The sequence below is a fragment of the Zingiber officinale genome, chromosome 7A, assembly GCF_018446385.1.
Source record: "Zingiber officinale cultivar Zhangliang chromosome 7A, Zo_v1.1, whole genome shotgun sequence".
Taxonomy (NCBI): Eukaryota; Viridiplantae; Streptophyta; class Magnoliopsida; order Zingiberales; family Zingiberaceae; genus Zingiber; species Zingiber officinale.
This window is the reverse complement of record NC_055998.1, coordinates 113,026,668-113,048,489: the sequence shown is the minus strand read 5'-3', so window position 1 is coordinate 113,048,489 and position 21,822 is coordinate 113,026,668. Positions and strand designations below refer to the sequence as shown.

Below are 21,822 nucleotides of genomic sequence, written 5' to 3'. Positions count from 1 at the left end.
TCTTGTCATTCTTTGTCGAGGATTTGTTCCATTGTGTCACACTCTCTGACTTTCGATTTGTCCTTCCTCTTCGTTATCTTTTGCCCTATCGAACGAATATGAGCTTCAGAGTCATCTACATTTGTAGGATCGGAAAGGACGCTAGAGTGGTGAATAGCGATCGTCGAAAATCGAGAGTGAATTAAATCGAAGTACGTAGCGAAAAAAAATAAAACAATGCTAACAAACCAAGTTTTATTTGGTTTGGAGTCTTCGACGACTCCTACTCCAAGTCCCTCACTCATTGAGTGTTTTCGTTGGGTAACTATTAGTAGTTCGCAAAAAGTGTTACAAGAGTTAAATATAAGAACTGGAAATAAAAATTACCGACAATAAAAAAATAGGAAAGTCTTGGTTGCCAATTGTCAGAGAAGCTTCGTAGCGTCGTAGGAGCTTTTTCAGAGCACCGAGCAAGAACGAAAGTCGTATCAGTTGTTGTTCTGAAGCTCCTGGTTGAAGGCCTTTAAATAGGATCATTCCGGGCGCCTGGAACCCCTCTGAGCACTTGAACCACATGGTTTGGCCAATCGACGCGCTCCACATAAGCTTATGGATGATTTTTTGGGTTTGGGCACCCGGAGTTCGGGCGCCCGGACCCCCTTTTCTTCAACAGTTTTCTCCTACAAGAAAAGGTTAGTTCAGGTGATAGGAAATATTTTTACCCTGCAAAACAGAGTTAACAAAACATAATAAATATTAGTAATTAGATCCTGTCTCTTCGAGACCAGGATCTAGTCAAGGTCTCAGCTTAGGTTTCCCAAATAGATCTAAGTTATACCGACGCCTATAGTTCCCTCAACAGGAAATGCGCCCTCACTGAATCTCTCCTCCAGTTGCTTACCTTCATTTATCACTTATAGTCGCTTGACTTGCCTTTGACCCACTAGGTTTTCCTACCAGTTGTCAGGTCAGTAGACCCAACTGGACTTCAGCCAGTTGTCAGGTCTCGCAAACCCAATTGGACTTCCTGTCAGATATCAGGCCTCGCAGACCTATATGGACTTCCCATCAGCTATCAGGTCTTGCGGACCTTGCTGGATTTCAGCTTGGTGTCAGGTTCTTTAGACCAGTTAACTCTTGCATACTTGATAGAAAGGTCAAACACACATTACATCTAACTTAACATATTTGTCATACATCAAAATTAGATTATTAGTGCAACCTACACCAACAACATCAACACTCTTATATGGATTAAGATTTGATGCTGAAGTGTTCCTCCCTGATTGGGATGTTCTTGCCTTCTTGTTAAAGGAATGAGCAACTGATTGTAGAGCATATTTCTCATAGTTTTTTGAGAACCCTCCACACATGCATATACTTGAAATCCTTATTTTTATTGTTAATTTTCTACATATCAGTGTGTTTTCCAACATATTCTTGTCACTCCATCCTCTTTAACGATGAGTATACAAATTATTATACGTTGCATAAAATTTATTTACCATCTGCACAAACTTATAGTAATGTGATTTTAGCACCTGATAGCTTCTCTTCATAGTTCCAATGGGCTGATGTTTGTTGTAGTAATCAGCTATATGTTTCCAAAAAATTTGATCATTCTGGTCATTACCAATGATGGTGTCAATGTTGATAGTTGTCCATGACTTCGCAAGGCCATGTCTTCATCAAGAAACCAAAATCTTTGTTTCGAATTATCTTTCTCCGGTTCTACTTCACACTCTTCTTGTGATGAGTGTGGTGGCCACTGAGATGTTGGAACAGACGATGGCGTTATAGGTTCTTTGTCGTTAATAGATGGGTCGATAGTAGCCCTTCTTGCTTCATTCGAAAATATGGTTGATGGTTGAGGAGATGAAAATATGAAAGGTAGAGAAAGCATCCCAAATTAGTCGCTCATGGCTGACCAATCTTGGTGTGAATACATACCAAATGGAGTTAGGGTAGCGTTACTCTGAAGGGGAAGGGAAATTTTTTTAAAACTTTGGAAATTTGAGAATTTGGAAGATCTTGTGGAACATATGAAATATTTTAAAATTTTGAACGGTATTACGTGTGAGAAAAAAATTTGAGGATATTGGGCATCAAGGTTTGGAGAAATGCGGGTATTTTGAGAAGATATATTTTCTTCTGTATTTGAAAAATTCAAACGATTTGTAAAAGAAGTATGAAATTTTCGTCCATCTTGAATATAAATAGAGAATAAAAGGATGAAAGAAATAGAGAATGAAGAGATTAATGAAAAAAAAAAGAGTTCGTGATATATTTATAGAATTTTTTAATTAAAAAATTAAACATTGAACAAGAGCTATCAAATTAGTCATTCAACGTTCAATTTCACCTTTAAGCTACACAATGTGTAGTTTTTTAATAACAAATATTAAAAAAAACTGACAACGGAGACTCTGCGTTTGCGGAGCCGCTTCGTCGTTGAGGGACAAACCTCCCTTCCCTCAAGCCACGTCACTAGTGGGAGCTCCTTCTGACAACCTATAGGATCTTGTTGACATTGCTGGCTCCGAACACCTTTTGTGCACGTCGACAAACTTCTATGACTTGTCGGTTGGGAAATATGGAGCGAACGCACACTGCCGATGCAAAGAGATTGTAAGTTGCACATGACACCAATGTCGTCCCCTCTTCTTCTGCTGTCTCCTCCAACGGATTCATTCTTCCTGCTCAATAGCACGATCCGTTGCTCTTTTATCGTTCATGGCAGTACTCGATTGCATTAGATAATGGGGATTTGGGGATTCGGTGTGCAATCAGGTGAAGCTGAAGGGAGTTAAGTTGTATCCACAGTTCAAGATTTTTTTTTTTCAAATAGAGTGCACAACTATTGGATATTAAATTTCTAGACCATCTAACATGAGCACTTTTTAATTGATCCTAACAATAGATAAAATAAAATTTCGTATCATCAAACTGATCACCCCAAGTTCAGTCTTACGTAGTTTAATATTTTTTTTTAACAGCCATTTCGTCTTATGAAATTGTGCCGCGGAACAGATGGAATTTCGAATTTTTCAAGGGCGGAATAATGACGAATTGCTAAGGCAATGGTCATTTTAAAAAGTTTAGTGGGTAATGGGAAATTGTTCTTTATATATTCCGTAATTAAATGATTTCCCTCCCATTTCTTCGCGATTTAAATTTCAAAAAATAGATACGGACCTTCGAAATAAAAAGTTTCCCAAATAGGAAACGGAGCGTCTCTCTCTCTCCCCGACTCTCCCTCCCGATCACTCTTTTCTGTCCCGGCGATCGCCCGGAGAAAAATTTAGGGTTTCACCGGAGGATTCCGGTGGGGATGAAGTGCCTTCTTAGATGTTTTCGTCCAGAAGGCGGCGAGGTGCGACGGAAGAACCATCTGGTTTCCAATTCGATTCCATTCGCAAACAGGGTATGACTTCGATTCACGCGATCCTTGTTTTCCTGTTATTGCAATTTTGGTCAGTCATTCCATTCGATGTGCGTGGTTTACAGGCTGATCAGGACTCCTTGGTCCCGAAGAGGCAGCTGGGAACCTTTTTCTTAGGTATTTTGCCGATTCATGTATTTGCTTTGATGTTTACAAGATTTCTTTTCATGGCTGCACTTTTACAGGCCAATCAGATTGGACTCATCGAGCTGATTTTTCTGTTTTTATTTCCATCTTTAATTTTCCTTGCAGATCATGAGTGTCCCCCTAACCAAGTACAAACACCAAGTTCAAAGGATAACGCCCCTCAGGATAGCTTACTCAGGGAACTGAAGCATGAGGTATGTGACAGTTTACATTTTTCTGTAACTGACTTGCTATTTTTTGCCTTTTCCAATTCCTGAATCGTGCAAAAATCAACATAATTCAATTAGTGGAGAAATTTTTGTAATCTTTTTATAAAATGGTATCTATGTTGAGAGAAATTGATAAATAAGTCGTTCGGCGGGGTTTTCTCCCAAGAAAGACCTAATTGGTGAGTTGGATACATTTTAAATTCAGTTTTGCCAAAGAGTGAGCAACGTAATCAAGTAATCAACCACATAAATAGTAATTCAATCACTCTCTTATATGAGCTAGGTGTAGGACCTTGGAATTTTTTTTTTTTCATATTTTTAATAGATGCAAATAAAACGACTTTTGAGGTAGCTAAATGTATTTCAATTTTTCATATTTCTGCAATTGGCAAATTTTGTAGATCTTTCCTTGTTTCTCACTTTAATTTTTCCAAGTTCTCAATTTCCAATGTTTATGTATGCCTCACTCAAAAAATTGTCAATGCTGGTAACAAGCCAGAATTTCAAAGAAAAAAAAAATGGGGGCTGAGAGTTGTCTATATAAATGCATCAGCAGTATTTGTTGAATTTTTTTTCTACTCTTCATGTCTCATCTCAAAAAGTTACAATATTGCATTGGCAGAGAAAATTCGGCAACTTGAACTGTAGATGTTTTATAGTCTACTGAAGTGTTGTAACTGGAACATTTGCTTTTTAATTTTTAATAATCAGCCTACAGATATTCTCTTTTGTGAAAGCTTTAGATATTATTTTCCTCGCAGTTTCTTTACCTGCCCATTTACATTTTTAGGGACAAACTAAGCCTATGCAATTGAAAAGTAGATTCATCATTTTTAGATTGACCTTTAATTTTGTAAGTTATGCATGAAGAGATGCAATAGCTTTCAGGTATGTGTTTGGGTCTCTTGGTCTTTCTTTCCATGGACTCACTGATGCCCGCTACAATATATTTAGAGACAAGATTGGGAAGAAAATAACATAAAATTGTTTTAGTTGGACAATTCATCTCTAAGAAACAAAGTGATGCACGTTTTTTTTGTCCGTGCTTATAGTTAGTTCAAGTGCTTCTGGACACTATTGAATCTAAGACTGTAAAATGATTAAACAGGCTGCATTTCTCAAGAATTGTGGTGCTCTACTGCAAACTCCTGCAGAATTTCACAAAACGTCAGGAGCAACAAATGAAGCTCCTACTGGTGATGATATATCTAGCAATTTTACCTCAAAGATTTCTGATACCCTCAATTTGGAAATTCTCTGGGATGAAAAACACGAACTTTCCAGAGATCTTGTACAGGATCAACAGAATATTTGCCTCTCACAAAGTGACTGTATCAGGTAATTGTGGTTTCCCTCGACCTTAGCTAATTCACTCGGTTATACTTTTTTTCTTTTAACTGAAACCACATGTAAATTAATCATCTTAATTGATTCCGATCATAGTTGTACAGTTGTGAGTCAACAGACAATGCAGAATTGCGAATCCTCGTCTCTTTCAGTTAGTTCAATCAAGTCTGTTGTCAATGATGAAATACAAATTGATTCAGTTGCTGAACTAAATTCTAGATGCCACACCCCAGATATCTCTCCAAGTCGATATGAATCTCATATTCAGCCACAAGCTTCTGTATGTTCATCTTTTCCAATTCCATTCAAAGTAACTAAGGAGATGGAGACACGAGCAACTGTCTATCCAACCAATTTAGGCAATTTTGCAACTGGCAAAGGTACTAAGAACGGAAACCAGCATGCATATCCAATTGCAAATCCCAGGGAAAATCTAAGATGCAAGTTGTTGATTGCAGATTCATTGGAACTATGTCAATCATATGTTTCAGATTCCAGTGAGAAAATGCAACAAAAGCCATCCCTAACGGTGCCCGAGGAATTATCTATCACCCCCGAACTTGTCTCTCCAAGCAATGACCGAAGACAAAATGATCATGATGTTATCTACACTGATAAACATGTCGCAGGGAAGACTACAAACAATTTGGAAACACCTTATACTAATAATAGAGACATGAAAGCATTAGTCCCAGCATGCCCAGAACAAGTAGTATCCCAATGGCTAAAATCTTCTATTGCAATTGGAGTGTGCAATGAGACTAAGGAAAACTCATACTCGACGAAGAGTTCTGATGCCGACAGGCCTATTCTGGGTTTGGTTGCAGCACACTGGAAAGATGAAGCACCTGAGCATAGATCACCAAAACAGTGGGATGGAAATGGAATTCCAAACTCCACAAACAAGTACAAAGAGGTGAGACATTTTAACCACTTAAATATCTACAATTTCTCTCCGTTTTTCCATGATTATCTTTGAAGCTTTCTGTGCTGCAGGATCAGAGAGTTAGCTGGCATGTGACACCGTTCGAAGAGAGACTAGAGAAAGCACTTTCCGACGAAAATTTCTTTCCAAACAGGTATGTCAATGAATTGCAGCGGCATATCTCAATTTGATTCTGTTATGCGTCGCCCTTGTGTGACCTTCAATGCCTTTAGAATGCAATCGATTTGCAACTACAACAAGATACTGATCATGCACATGCCTAATCATTTGTCACTTTTCTTATGGCATGGAATTCTTTCTGCTGAAACCAATTATGTTCTTGAATACCAGGAATTGTCATCATGGTAAGACACTAGAGATCGAGGATGGAGAGTTAACTGATACAGCAGCATCTTAAACCAACCAAGCTATTGTCGATGATACTTGACTGCAATTACGATGGGCAATATCCGAGCTTGTGAATTTTGGATGCATCTTTCTCATTCCAGTCTAGATTTTTGAGAAATATGTGAATCGATCATTCCTATCTTGCCGCTTGCATTGTATGTACCAAAAAAGATTTATTGTGCACATGTTCTCTTTCTAGTTGAGTGCAATACAAATTTCTTCTGGTATATTGAGTTTTTCTTTTAAATAAAATAAGATAAATGTCTCCAGATTGAACGTAGCATCTGAATTTAGGAAAGGATATATTTATTATTGCCGTATACCATTTTTTTATTTTATTAGGTTTAATCTATCAAATACGTCTTTGATTTTATTTTATTTTTACCTAAATGGGCTCGATGCATTTTCCTTACAACTGCACCATTCTATTCTACAAAAAGAAAAAATAATTTAAAATTAAATTATTGGTTAATCTATTTAAATTTATTCGAAGCATAAGGCAATTTTTAAATCAGATAATTTGTTTGAGTCTTTATCATCGCGATAGGAGTACCATTAAAATGCATATTTAATGGAAACGAAATTTCATATTAAATTTGAAGCAAAAAAATATTATCAATTTGTTGATGATCATATGAAGAATTCAAGAAATATTAAAATAGAGAGGGAATTTTAGATCAATTACCGCATTTATTTTTATTTCGCCATTTACAAAAAGGAAAAAGTCAAAATTTTATTTCCGTTTTCACGGCTCCATTCAACGGTTCTGGTGATCCTGGTCCCTGATCCTGTTGTATATATTAAAGTAATGAGGGCGGCTCGGGCATGGTATCCGCATCCATCCATCGCCCACCACTCCCCGGCACCTTCCATCCTCCCTATCCATGGCGACGGCCGCCACCTCATCGGCCACCCGCTTCGCAACCGTCTCGTCCACCGCCGCCCTCCACGGCTTGCGGTCGCGGTCCTCCTCTACATGCCACCGAGCCTCCTTCTTCCTACCCGGGAGATCGACACCCATCTCGCTTATCTCCCGGAGGCGCTTCGTCGCCCCCTCGGCCCTCCTCAAGTCCGATCTCCGGGTCAAGGAGGATGGGCAGCCGGAAACCCTCGACTACCGGGTCTTCTTCCTCGACGGATCCGGGAAGAAGGTATCGCCGTGGCACGATGTTCCCTTGCACTTAGGCGACGGCGTCTACAACTTCATCGTGGAGATCCCCAAGGGGACGAGCGCGAAGATGGAAGTCGCCACCGATGAGGCGTACACGCCTATAAAGCAGGACACGAAGAAGGGCAAGCTCCGATTTTATCCGTGAGAACATTTATATATTACTAGCTTGATTCGCTTTCGATGTAGTTTTACCGATATTTCCTTCGATCGTTGAAGCCCTTCTCTTTTAAACCACACAGTTAATAGCATCCAGGATTACTATTTAGTTGGGTGCTGGGACATTAGTTCTCTCTCTTAAGGGTTTTATCGGATAAAGATCAAAGACATGAGCTTTGCATTAAATGATCCATCAACTCGTTGAATGAGGGATTCTGTATCGATGCAGTTAGGATGAACTGCGTTGACAGTCTCCAACTCGGCTATCGTGTTAATAGTTATTTTGTTCCCAGAAAATTTGATCAATCATCTGAGTGATCTACCTTAGGTTTATACCGAGATGGAAATTTTCATTTCCGCTTGCCACTTGCCCATGTGAGGTTTGATATTGCAGCACACAACGAGAGATCTTTATTTCTCAAAAACAGAACATTTAATTTAGCGTTTGTTCTAGCAAGCATAGCTAAATGCTCATCCTATCTCCAAGTTTATATCTCTAGCTGATGGGACTATGAAAAAATCAGATAATATAAATAGTTAGTTTTTTAATTGGTTTTATAACGAATAACAAATGTGTGATTTCTGTTAGCTGATCTGCTCAATTGAATTTTCATTTAAATTACAGGTACAACATAAACTGGAATTATGGGTTGCTTCCTCAGACGTGGGAAGACCCATCTTTTGCCAATGCAGAAGTTGAAGGGGCATTTGGGGATAATGATCCAGGTTAGAAGAATGCCTCTATTTCTTGCAGTTATTTGTTCAAATGTTGTAGTCTAGCAAGAGCATCATGGAATGCAACAATATCATGTCCTAATATGCTTCATTTTTCCAGTTGATATTGTAGAAATAGGTGAAAGGCGTGCTAACATTGGTGATATTCTCAAAGTGAAGCCTTTAGCAGCTTTAGCTATGATTGATGAAGGAGAGCTTGACTGGAAGATTGTTGCTATCTCTTTGGATGATCCTCGAGCTTCACTTGTCAATGATGCAGATGATGTTGAGAAACATTTCCCAGTATGATTTTTTTTGCCATAAAATAACTTTTAAATATTCAACCTTTTCATCTCATTACGAAACTGAGAACTCCAACGTATATGGTTTGTTGTCTCAAGTAATATAAACATTTATTTTGTAGAATATATATGATTATGGTAAATAATGGATTTTAAGTTTTGATTTCCTTAGTGATGGAATGGAAGGTCTTAAATCTCTTCTACTTCTGTAATTTAACTATTTGGATGTATTATTGATCACGCACTTGCCAATTCATGAGAAAGCCAACTGTTTTTCTCATTTACAAGCCAAATAAAATTTAGTGTTTGCTTAAGGTTTCCATAAATGTGCGTTCATGGCTACATTTTGAATCAATTTCTCCAGCTAAACCTACGTCTCCAAATTCTACAGCCTACTACCTACCTGTTCAAGTAATCAAAACAGCATATAACTGTGTGGAAATTATTTTTTTCATCAGCCTACCTGGATTTTGCATTCAAAGCTACTTGTGCTTAAACGCAAATTTTGTTTCTGTTTTATGTTTTGGATTTTAAGTAAGCAATTTCAAAGTTCACTGTTAGAGATCCTAGGTTAAGATTTGTTTGCATCTAGCAGTCCCATTTTAGGTATTATTTTTAATGAGATCTGCGACAAATTGAAAATGGAGAAAAATAGGTTCTTCAGAATTTTTTGAGGATGTTTAATAAACAAATGTATTGCACATGATACAGAATGGTTAAAAGTATACATTCTACTTATGGTTTGAAAAGAATGTATGAGACAGGAGCTATAAACCTTGTTTTACAGTTGTCATTAATTTTTATGAAAACTAATTTGGCATTCTCTTTGAAGTGAGCAATTAATGATTCTGATGCACGAGATGTTATTGTTTACTTTTCCTTACCAACTAATGGCTTGTTTCTTCAGGGGACCCTTACTGCTATAAGAGATTGGTTCAGAGACTATAAGATTCCAGATGGAAAACCTGCCAATAAATTTGGTCTTGGCAATAAGGCTGCAAACAAGGTACTTCCTCTGTCACTCGCTTTCTCTCCATAAAATCCTGTATCAAAATCTGCTATCTAAATGTTTGTTGATACCGCCTGATGTCTCAATACGGCATGGTTACATGCATTCACTTTTGGGATGCTTGACAAATTTATTTTATTGAATTCTCATAGTAATGTTATTGGATCTGAAACACAACAAATACTTACCATAATGAAGGAGAATATTTTTGTGTGGGATCTGCTCTTTGGGATGACATTGCAGAATAGTGTTTTGGAAAAAAAAAAAACATAGTAATTGAGCATCTAATAAAGAGAAAGCTAGTGAGAAGAGATTTTCTAGTTATTGGACTGAAACTTTCACAAACCACTCATTCAAACTTGTGATACATGAAACATTGAAGCTAGCTTGTACAATGCTGTGTTCACCCTCATGGATTTGAGAGGAAAAGAAAGGAAATCTTACTTTCTGAGGATATTTCCTTTGTTTATATTCCCCACAATTTCAGAGGAAATGTACCGTAGTCAATTCCGTTTGAAATGATTTCAAGCCAAATTGCATCTGCCCAAAACATAGCGGGCATGATCTGATTCTGCAGAATCACGTCCAAAAGGCCATTTTGCCAGTCTCTGTGAGACCAATTGGTGAAGCTCAGGTCATGAGTGGAGTTTGGGCAGTTAGTGGGTGTGAGGTGAGCAACAGGGTGAAACTTGCGTATTGGCAGGGGAGTGTTGTAATTTTGTGAGGGAGTTCACAAGCGAGGATGCGAGATTATAATTTTCCCTCTTTTCTCCACTCCATCAAAGAAGACATTATACAAGGGGACGGTGATAGTTTCCCATCTCTTTTCCTCTCTTCTTGTTTCCTTTGATCTCCTATCTTCTAGCTTTGCAGAGGATAAACACAGCATAAGATGCTTAAAAATCATAATTGAATGCCCCAATTTGCCGTGGTTTTACTGTATCCTGACCAAAAAAAGCTGTTTATGTTTGGTTAGTTCAAACATAACATTAAAGGTACATCGAAGTTTATTTGTAGTTAGTTATAACGTATCATTTTCTATGGTCGATAAAAGATGATATGATCCATCTGTACAACTCAACTTATAAATATGCAAGTTTGAGTGTGTTAAATATATATAACTCAATTCTAAAGCCTAATCTCTTTGTCCTAATAAATTTATATTTTTATGTTAAATTATACTAAACTAATAATAACTTCATTTAGCAAGTCATATCAGGCCAACTAATTCATTGAATAAGTTGTACCAAATTATAAATTTTAACTTGGAACATAGGTCAATAACGCAATGGGTCACAATAACCCATTTGCACACCCTTTCATTTAAAGATCCACTATTAGTAGCAAAATGCTCAATGAACTATTTCCAAAGTGAATAAAAAAATATTAGAAGATAATTTTAATTGTTAACTTGTATTCCTTCAAATGTTTTTTTAATTTATCATATCTTTTCATTTAATTTAGTGTGTAGATATATTATCATTCTATTCAGTTCCAAATTATATAAATTCATATAATCAATTATATCATCAAGTTTATTGAATATAATTTTATTTTTAACATAAATTCTATCATACTATTGAGCATATTGCCACTAATATAACTCTTTTTGTTGTTACGTTATATTTTAGGAGTATGCATTGAAGGTTATTAGGGAGACAAATGAATCATGGGCGAAATTGATGAAAAGATCGGCTCCTGCAGGAGATCTTTCACTCGTATGATTATGATTTTTAATTATTCAAGGATAGTGAGAAGAAAGACTTGTCAGTGAATTGTTCAATTTTGTTTTTCTGGATATCTATTAATCATGCAAAACCAAAGTTTGGCGTGACTCATTTGATTTATAACTAGCGAATTTGCTCGAGACTATGATTTTTGGAGTGTCAGTAACATTCGATGAATCGTATCCTTGTGATGTTATGTGGTCTAATTCTAATATGTTTATCAGATTAAATGCCCGCGGGAAGTAGTCTACAAAGTTGAGCGCTGGCCGAATTGTGAAGACTCGGCTTGCCAGACTTTGACTACGTGCATTATGACTTATCGCCCATCACCTTTCTTGTGGAAATCCAGCGAGGTATCCTACGCGTTGATTTGCGGGACGACCAGTCTCACGGACATCCGCCCGAACCTGGTGGCCAATTCGCCGCCGGAGGAAGCGCAGAACGCCACCGTGTAGTCGGTCCCGCTGGTGCAATTAAACGTCGACGTCGCGTCATCCGCAACGTAGCTGTAAGCGTTCGGGCAATTGCTCTTGAAGAACATGGAGTAATTGGTCGGTCGGCAATTATTCGTTGTTCGGCAGCAGTACTCGTCGGTCCCGAACACGGTGCAGGGGCTATTGCATCCGCCGGGCGCCCTCAGCTCCTCCGGGCAGCTCGCCGTGATGTCGGCCTCGCATCGTACTGCCGGGCATCTTCCGCTGGTCGGGATCAAGTTCACTGGTACGTTGAAGCCGTCGACGAGGGAGATGTCGAAGAAGTCGAGGTTGTCAAATTGGTCGAGGGAGAACTCGACGAGTGTGACCGGCAGAGACCCGAGCTCGCGAGCTTCACACTCAAGGAGGCCGGCGCAATCGCCGGTCAGGCATCTGCCGATGCCTGTGGAGTTGAAGGAGCAGCCTGTGCGCGCCCAGATCTGTCCGCCTGTTGTTCCGGGGGCGACGTTGATGGTCCAAACCTGGCCGGGGTCAAGACGGCGGCCGCCGGCGGGGATGGCGCCGGGCCAGATGGTGTAGGCGCAGAGGTTGAGTATCTGGAAGGTGGCGGCATGGGCGAGTGAGAGGAGAGTGAAGTGGAGGATGAGAGCGGTGGCGGCAGACGAAGTCATCGCAATTACTCGAACCAAGTACTGCGGATGGACGAACGATCCAGGAATTTAAAGATCATCACCGCGTAGCAGAATGATTGTCATTGTTGCACTTTACGTGTGAACAACGGTAGCTAATTGGTCAAAGAAAAAAAATCATAAAAAAATAACGAGGAACCTTAATTGGTAATTGTCATCAAAACCATCAAACAGCGAGAGTTCTTTTCTCAAACCACCAAGTTCATCTCGCCATAACAATTCGGAAACAAGAAACAAAACTTCCAGTGGAGCCTGATTAATCGTCAATATCAGCCTCATTCCTCCATGAACTCTGCCTCCGGCTGAGAAACCTTGACCTTGAGTTTTGCAGTATCTTCTTGTGGAGCCTGGAGCAGGGGAGCAGGTGCTTTGACCAAATCAATGCTCTTCTCCAGCTCGGTGATTGCTGCGCGATGCTCCATTGCCTTTTTACCTTTGAACCTGCACAAAACAAGCGATTACGCAATCTCAGACCAGAGGTCACTGATTAGAAGATCGATAATGGCAGAAACTGACCTCATTGCGTGGTGTCTAGCCTCCCTTGCGACTCGGATTTTGTCGATCTTCTTTATAGCCTGCAGTGTCTTCTCAGTAACATTCCTGTCATATCTTTCAGGCCTGTTGCGCTTCCTTTCCAACTCAAATGTTGAGTCCTTGAGGAAGATTGCAGTTGATTAGCTAATGGATCATATTATGTAGTGTTTTTCATGCAAATGTTTCTCACCTTAGTCATATCCTTGCCATGCAATAGCCTGTATGCTTTTGTCCATTTGACCTTCCGAGGATTTCTCTTCATTTTGAAATTCTTATGGCACTTAGATCGACAGAACCTAAATATCTGCATCACGAGAAAGTTCACAATAAACAGAAAAGGTAGCTAGCAGAAGATGAATAACTGAGTTTTCTTTGTTTCCCATATCCTTCACATCTTCAACCTCAGTATTTAACTTACCTAATTATAAGAATTTTGTTGGTCATCTTCAAACACTACTACTATACTCCCTATACAAGTCCAATAACATACAAGAAAAATAACTCCCGGACATACAAGTCTATACCACCCAGAAACGTCACTTAGACTGCACTACTCTGGGGGAAAAAAAAAACTTACCTTTGCGTCATTGCGAACAAATTGAATTCCATGGCCTGGATATATGGTCGAGGAGCAGAACCAGCACTTCTCTAACCTCATTGAATATGGAACTCAACACACTATTTCCTGGATAGAAAAATAAGTAGTAAATAAATCAAATAAACAAACAGCATACAGTAATCATGACCAGTCCATTATAGAAAATGAATTTTAACAGAATTGATCTAAATAACAACACCTTTATCGTGTATATATTGCAATTAGTTAGCCATGTGATAACCAGCAGAGACTATAGGTAATACATGTTTGGTTAACTTTCTCAGCCAACTGCGTGAGAAATAATTATGAGATACATAAGAGAGAGAAAGAGAGAGAGGGAAAGAGAGAATTGGAAGAGGTTGACAAGAAAATATGCTTTCTCACATGCCACTTTTAACTAGAAGATTGAACAAACATAAGATAACAAAAATAGAGTGAAGTAATAGTGCAACAAATTTTTGACTACATGGACAAATAAAATAATGTCCAATACTTCATGCAATGCTTTATCTACTTTTCATTTGCCATGTCAATTTGATTTTCTACAGGTCCCAAGAACTCACATCTATTAGATGTTGAATTAATTTGTAGAGAATCATTTAGGGTTTTTAACAATCAATTATAGAATATTAGTTGGACAATCAGAAAGCCATATAATTACAAGCATTTTAATTTTTGACCTCACAAGTGTCCTAATTTAAAGAGTTTTATTATGTAGTGACCCTACCAACAAAAGTACCCATGTATCAATGCAATATCTACAAATAAAATCCTCAGAAAAATTCTTACCAAATCTCTTGCCTACTAATTATATTCACAGACACATGGGATCGATGCACCATTGCTAATCAGGAACACAATTAGTGGAACTAAGTATTTAACATAGTATTTGTTTGATTTTGGTATAAAACCTAATTGAACAAACATCCTGATCAAACCAAAGGGCGTTGGGGACCAACAGGCACAACGCCGAGCTGAACCGCTGCTTAACTAGGTTATACACTTGGATAAGGCTACAAACATCACCTTTCAGTGCATTACTATATAAGGTTGATGAACAATTACCTCTCATGTTACCATGTCACTTACTTGTGATTTTGAAAGAATCTGTCATGTCCAACAACAAGCTGGACTTGTTACCTAACTAGAGTGTCGGGCACTCAATCAGCCCTCAGTGCATTACGCTCCTATTTTATCATGTCACTTGTATCTGATTTTTTACTAGTAATCTAACCTTTTGCACCAAATAGTCTTAATAGTTTTGTTAAATCAAACCCAACAATGATCATGAAGTTCAGATAACATCTCAAATCAAACAAGAAAATAAACTAGATTTTAATAAACATAAATATTCTAATTTCCAAACCAACTATACAAACAAGATAACTGTAAACCCATGCTAGACCAATCCCTAATATAACTGTCATCCATGGTTCGTCGGAACGGACGTGGAACGGCCGGAACGGGCGTTCCGGCACGGAAACGCTTACGTCGTCCCAAAGTTCTGGTAAATAACGCGCTTGCCCAGAAACGCCGTTCTCGGGCGTTATAACAGTAAAAAACAGATCGGAACGGAACTGATCGGAAATGATTACCTCCGATGAATCGGAAAACGACGTTGGAGGCGCTCCGGCGTGGCCTGATGGGAAGCTGGCGCGATGTCTAAGAAGGCGGCGGCGGCGACGACGATTTAGGGTTTCGACGCGGGAGAAGAAGTGAGAGAAGACAGAGAAGAAGTTAATAGAAATTTAGAACTTAGATTTTAATAAATAAAATTTATTTTCTAAAAATATAATCACTTAAATATATAATATAATAAAAAATAATTAAAAATTATTTTAAATTTTTAAAAATCTAAAAAAAATCTATATTATCATATAAATTTATTTTCTTATTAACTTTTTATATATTATTATTACTTTCCTAAATATATTTAATTAGATTAAATTTTAATTATTACCATTATATAGATAGTGGCGGATTTACCTTAGGACTAGGATTTTAACGGGAAGAGCGCTTATTTGTACCCACTGCCAACCTTTATTCGCATATTTCTAAATCCGACTCGATCAAATCGACCTATGTTCTTTTTTTTGGATCCACTTGAATCCGTCAAGTAATTATGTAAATACTGCTATAAACAAACTAGGGTGGCCATAATTCGATTAAAACCGAAAAACCCAATTAAACCAAAAATTTAGTTTTATTGGTTTAGTTTTTTTTTTAAAGTGTTTCAGCCTATTTCAGTTTAAATTTTTTAAAATTCCATTATTCATTTGATTTGTAGTTTTAACTCTCAAAAAATCAAGTAAAATCAGTCGTATTATACTTAAAATATAATTTTTATAGATATTGGGGTTTCAAGTTTCTAATGCTATTTAAATATTTGTGGTGGTGACATAGATTTATTGGATTGTCCATGAATCATAAGTTTATATTGTAGATTAATTATAGAAAGTGACTTATTACTATTTCTTGCTTGTGGCCGTTGGTTATTAAGAGAGTGTTTGATTAAATTTATTAAAAATAATTTATAAATTTGTACATCTTATAAGTTATTTTAGGAGCTTATAAGTTGTTAGTTATTATTTTAAAATAAGTTGTTAAAGTGTTTGAGTGAATTTATTATAATCAATTTAAAGGTATTGATGTGTTTAATATTATAAGATCTTTTTATTAATAAAATTATCAAAAATGATATAATAGAGGATTTTGAGTTTTTTTATTAATAGAAAGTTTGGGCGAATTTCTACATTGGGGAGAAAAAAATTGAAAAGAGATGACACAGCACTGGAAGAGAAAGCGATAAAGATAGAAAGATATTAAGTTTATAAAAATTTATAAAGAAGAAGATGAGGATTTATAAAATTATATAAGGATATTTTAGAGAAGAAAATTATTAAAATAATATTTTTTTTAAAAAAAAGGTAAGGCCTCCCGTACTTTTTAAAAAACAATTTATAAGTTTCAAAATAATTTACAAGCTCTAAAACTTTTGACAGCTTATAAGTTGTTTAATAAAAAATTTATCAAATAAATTTAAAAGAGCTTATAAACTTCAAACTCAATCAAACACTCTCTAGGTTGATAATCAATAAAGTATAATATTCAATTCTCTATGTGATGTGGTATGATAATAATAGAATTACAACGGTCTAAATATCTGATTTTTTAAAAAAAAATAATATAATTATACAATCAAATTATATATTTACATATAACAAAATTTTAGTACTTTATCTCTAAACTACTATTTATGGTTGCACAAAATTAATTTAATTCACTATATTAATAGTATATAATTAACCGTATTATAATAAAAATAAAATAAAATCATTTTAATTTTGGATGAGAGATTTTCAAAACCAAAACCATAAAAATCGAACTAATAGAATAAAACAAAACCAAACCGGCTGATCCCAGAAGTCGGAACAAATTTTGGATCAACTTTACGATTTTGGATCCCAGAATAAAGTTTTAAGATCTGAAGTTCTGAACCCGAATGAACCCGAACCCAAAAATCACAATATATTAATGGATCCCTCAGCCTCAGCTCGATGTGGATACGAATCCTGATCTTCCTTCTCGATCTCGCCGGAGTACATGGGGCTTCTCAGCATAATAAGGAAGATAAAGAAGAAAGAGAAGGAGATGCGAATCCTCATGGTGTACGTAATCACTCCCCTCTTCTCCTTCACTCCTCTTCTTCTCTTGTTGCCTTTCTCCTTGAGCTCTCTCCTCTCCTGCTGCGTTTGGTTCCCAGAGGACTGGACAACTCCGGGAAGACTACCATTGTGCTGAAGATTAACGGCGAGGACACCAGCGTCATCAGCCCCACCTTGGGCTTCAACATCAAGACCATCAAGTACCAAAAGTTAGTCCTATTTTTAACCCTTCTCTTTCTTCATTTTGAGTATTTCGAGTGCGTAAAATGAATAAAAATGATATCTTGGCTATAAATTCGAATCATTTTTTTTTATCAAACATCTGTTCTGCCATTGGAAGAAGACACCGAAAGAAAAATCAAATCTTGGTGATGGATCTCTATTTGGCTTTGGGCGCCTTTCAGGTACTCGCTTAACATTTGGGACGTTGGTGGTCAGAAGACTATTCGGTCCTACTGGCGTAACTACTTCGAGCAGACGGATGGCCTGGTCTGGGTCGTTGACAGCTCTGATGTCCGGAGGTTAGATGACTGCAGATTGGAGCTCGAAAATCTCTTGAAAGAAGAGGTTAAGATCAATAAAATTTATTATATGCATCTTGGGTTGAATTGTAGTTTTTGTTGTCACTAATAGTTGCCTATATGTTTATGTAGTTCACAACTTAATATCTTTTAATAGACAAGACATAGCTCAAAGTTTTAACTGACTATGTTACCTTTGCTCAATATATCAAGTCGCTTAAGTTTTCTTTGGAGTTGTTGCATCCTACATTGAGGGTATAGCTTTGTGCCTATGGCTGGCATATCAATGTTAGGGGTTATCTTATTCTTGTGTTTGACACTAATTGGTGATAGAATTGAGAGTGGATATGAATTATGATCATTTTATTTGGTGAAAAGTTGAAATTCATTGCCGGTTAGATTAATTTATCTGACATCGGTGAATGAGATAGTAGTATTCATGTTAATTTCACATTCTAACACTAGTAGATATTAATAAGAATCATATCTGACATATTGAAGGCAAATGCATCATAATATTACACCACTGCAGCAATTACTATTTTTTTTTTTACTTTAAATAAAAGGGTGACTGAAGCACATAACGAATAGTTACTGAGCTGTTATCAAATGGCTTGATACTTTGGAGAGAAAGACTAGCTAATTTTGAAGGGGCTGCCTTAGCATGGAGTGCGATGAATTTTAGAGAGAAAATGGTAAGAGGGTTGTAAAATATTTGATGAACTCATAATGAGTGAGTATAATCTTCAAAAGTGGTCCCAACATTCTTTTTCCCTTAATGGGTGAAAAACCACCAAGAGGATAAGTGATTTTGAATATCTGTTAAATGGAAAACTACATAATCTAATCATGTTACCTCTCATGGATATCTCAACCATTGGAGGATCGCTTACCTAAGGCAATTTCTCTTTGTTGAAAAATCACATCTATTAATTTTTTGAGATTCTATTGATAATGTCTTTCATATCTCTGTCATCCATCATTAGTTCTGCATTGCTGTGGTAGAGGCTAAGAAAGGTAAAACTCTATTGGTGCTTATGCAAGATTATTCTGTGGGAAAACTAAAAACTGATACACCTTAAATCTATTTTCTTCATCAGTAGGTTTGTAACATAGGTATCTATATATTTTTTCTTAATTTTATTTCTGATGCCTCAGGATAAATTAAAATTTTGTTTGTAACCAATAACTTCTCCATCTTTTTATACGTTTTGGCATTAAGCTTTTTTTTTTTGTGTATGTGTGTGGAAATGTACGTTTGGTTCCTTAATTGTTTTGTGGATGACAAATAGATGATTCTATATGATTTTGGCAGAGGTTAGCAGGGGCTTCTTTATTGGTCTTTGCAAATAAGCAGGATATACAAGGTGCTCTCAAGCCAGAAGACATAGTCAAGGTAAATGGCAGAATGTAAACGTTTGTGACTCCTAATCTTTTGAATCATTGATGGATCGTGAAACCCAGCCAATTTCTTGATTTAAAACATTTTTTTTCTTCATATTTTAGAATAACATATTGGGTTGATTTGTACATTATTACTTGTATTTTTGTTCATGTTAAAGCATGAACCCGTTGCTGATTGGTAACAAATGCCTTCCTGATTAGCACATTCAAATGCTCAACTTTGTTGTGCTTGTGTGTTTGAATGATCTTTACATTCTTAACATGAAATTCTGTGTGGATTTATGATATCTTTTGATTGATAGATAGCTCTTTGCTTATAGTCCTCTGGACCTGCACATGTGATGCAACATAGTGAAGATAGCATTTACTTCAAACCATAGTGACTTTGTCATTGTTGCTGGAGCAAATAGTAATTGTATGCTTGCAGCGCTGCTTGATCTACTTTATTGTCGTTGTTTTTTTATATTATGGCATATTAGTTGTATTAGATAGTTCTACTAATTCCTGAGCAATTCTTGTCTGGCTGAGAATCCGCTGCATCTCCTTATCAAACTTCAAAATTATTACTCAATCATCTATCAGAAAAATGTGTTATTCCTATATCCTTTTACAGACTCATTTCTTTTCTGTTAGGTTCTGAATTTGGATTCCATGGACAAAACAAGGCATTGGCAGATTGCTGGATGTAGTGCATATACTGGAGAAGGTTTGCTCGAGGGATTTGATTGGCTGGTGCAGGATATCGCTTCGCGGATATATGTGCTTGACTAAGAATGATATTTCAAAACCAATCACGGTTAAATGCCGCATTCACTTATCTGAATTCTCAAAATTTAACCAAACCTGAATCTGCTCTGCCTGTTGATGTGCCATCAGCATTTGGCATCTTTGGCCTTCAACGTATTCCATGGATGCTGAGACTGGTTTATTATCGTCTAATACTTGAGTTTATTTTTGATAATCGACATTTTGGATAATATCATGAGCAAATTTTACTTTACCGTTGTGTGAAGGCCCTCCTTCGGATAATATCACGTGCAAGCAAAAAATAATTGTATCTTCTATTCGGTAGTGACAATGGATGGTTGAGGGTGAAACTTATGTTAATACCTTTTTAACTTGGGAGTTTAGCTTCTATTTTTTTTTATTATTTGTCATATTTTAGAAACAGAATTTAGAAATTACAAAACAAATAAGTATTCATAATTAGTTTTTGGCATCAATATTAGAGATCAACAATGTTATATATCAATGATAAATATTTTTTTGCCCCAAGGGGCAATAGCGTAGAGGGATCTAACGATAAATATTTATGTGAGACCAAATCGGTCAACTAAAAAAATGATAAATTTTTCTCCACCTTAATTATTAAGATTTATCATCTTGAAAAATCATAAATGAAGTTTGTTTGATTGTTCTTATAATTATGGAATGAAAAGCAATTTTTGGCACTGTCAAGACAAGATGGAGTTTAGTTCTAAAATAAAAAATGCATATGAGCACTCGATTAATTTGATATTAATTTGGTATAATTTTTTTATTATTTTTAAATAAATTCAATGTTAATTAAAATAATTAATTTTTAATGTAATTTAATTAATTCAATTTTAATAAAAATTTGATTCAATACGATTAACTAATATTAAATTAGTTTTCGATTAATTCAATTAAATTATATATCGAATTAATGGAATACTCACTCTAGTAATCTTTTCTAATTAAATATTTAATTATAATCTATAAAAATAATGTATTATGTATGATTACTTTAAGGATGCGTTTGGTTTAGGATTATCTTTGATAATCTTGGTTATCCATCCAAGGTTATCAACGAAAATCTTGTTTGGTTTAGATAATCGATGATTCCCGGGTAATGTTTCATGTCTGACACGTCAGCAAAAGGGGCATGTAATCCGGAATCGAAAAACCTCAGAAAATTGAGATTTTTCTTGATTCTGGAACTAACGAAATTTTTTTATCCAAAATACCCTCAAATAAGAGAAAAATACATAAAGAAAAAAATAAAACAAATAAAAATATAATAAAATAAAATAAAATTTTTTTAACAAAATTAAAAAATTGTAAAAAGACATAAACAAATTTAAAAAATAGAAAAAACATTAAAAAAATAAAAAAAATGGGGGTGAAAAAAATTAAAAACCATAAAAAATAGAAAAAATGTAAAAAAATAAAAATAAAAAAATAGAAAACGTAAAAATAATAAAACATAAAAAAATAAAAATATATATAAAAAAAATTTAAAAAAGAGAAAAATATTTAAAAAAAATTAAAAAGCATAAAAAACATAAAAATATTAAAAAAATTTAAAAAACTTTAAAAAAATAAAAAAGCGAAAAGAAATAATAAAAAAAACACACATAAAAATAAAGAAAAACGTGAAAAAAAATAAAAAAATATAGAGTTTAAATAATAATAATAAT

General features: G+C 35.9%; 5 protein-coding genes across 7 annotated transcripts; 3 read left to right on the top strand and 2 right to left on the bottom strand.

Moving 5' to 3' along the window:
- The first annotated feature begins 3,210 nt into the window (after positions 1-3,210).
- On the top strand, positions 3,211-6,684 carry LOC122002058 (protein JASON-like). 3 transcript variants are annotated; one of them, XM_042557091.1, is made up of 8 exons: positions 3,211-3,403; positions 3,487-3,538; positions 3,674-3,762; positions 4,886-5,115; positions 5,221-5,504; positions 5,583-6,040; positions 6,121-6,203; positions 6,401-6,684. In XM_042557091.1, exons 1-8 carry the CDS (start codon positions 3,311-3,313, stop codon positions 6,465-6,467), a joined length of 1,356 nt encoding a protein of 451 aa, XP_042413025.1. In that variant the 5' UTR covers positions 3,211-3,310; the 3' UTR covers positions 6,468-6,684. The 3 variants fall into 3 exon arrangements, with proteins under 3 accessions (XP_042413025.1, XP_042413027.1, XP_042413024.1); XM_042557093.1 differs by having other exon boundaries at positions 5,344-6,040; XM_042557090.1 differs by having other exon boundaries at positions 5,221-6,040.
- Positions 6,685-7,283: 599 nt separating this feature from the next.
- LOC122002054 (soluble inorganic pyrophosphatase 6, chloroplastic-like) lies at positions 7,284-11,676 on the top strand. The gene is made up of 5 exons (XM_042557087.1): positions 7,284-7,769; positions 8,410-8,510; positions 8,620-8,801; positions 9,708-9,806; positions 11,441-11,676. Exons 1-5 carry the CDS (start codon positions 7,342-7,344, stop codon positions 11,531-11,533), a joined length of 903 nt encoding a protein of 300 aa, XP_042413021.1. The 5' UTR covers positions 7,284-7,341; the 3' UTR covers positions 11,534-11,676.
- A 63-nt stretch (positions 11,677-11,739) lies between these two features.
- LOC122002056 (thaumatin-like protein 1) lies at positions 11,740-12,685 on the bottom strand. Its single transcript, XM_042557088.1, has one exon. It carries the CDS (start codon positions 12,639-12,641, stop codon positions 11,895-11,897), a length of 747 nt encoding a protein of 248 aa, XP_042413022.1. The 5' UTR covers positions 12,642-12,685; the 3' UTR covers positions 11,740-11,894.
- A 94-nt stretch (positions 12,686-12,779) lies between these two features.
- On the bottom strand, positions 12,780-15,540 carry LOC122002057 (probable ribosome biogenesis protein RLP24). Its single transcript, XM_042557089.1, has 5 exons — positions 15,387-15,540; positions 13,771-13,878; positions 13,384-13,497; positions 13,176-13,312; positions 12,780-13,100 (listed from the first exon to the last, which is right to left on the bottom strand). The coding sequence occupies exons 2-5, from the start codon at positions 13,849-13,851 to the stop codon at positions 12,935-12,937; spliced, it is 498 nt and encodes a 165-aa protein (XP_042413023.1). The 5' UTR covers positions 13,852-13,878; positions 15,387-15,540; the 3' UTR covers positions 12,780-12,934.
- Positions 15,541-17,297: 1,757 nt separating this feature from the next.
- On the top strand, positions 17,298-20,381 carry LOC122002052 (ADP-ribosylation factor-like protein 2). The gene is made up of 5 exons (XM_042557085.1): positions 17,298-17,459; positions 17,555-17,665; positions 17,861-18,023; positions 19,293-19,373; positions 20,015-20,381. The coding sequence occupies exons 1-5, from the start codon at positions 17,395-17,397 to the stop codon at positions 20,150-20,152; spliced, it is 558 nt and encodes a 185-aa protein (XP_042413019.1). The 5' UTR covers positions 17,298-17,394; the 3' UTR covers positions 20,153-20,381.
- Positions 20,382-21,822: the final 1,441 nt, after the last annotated feature.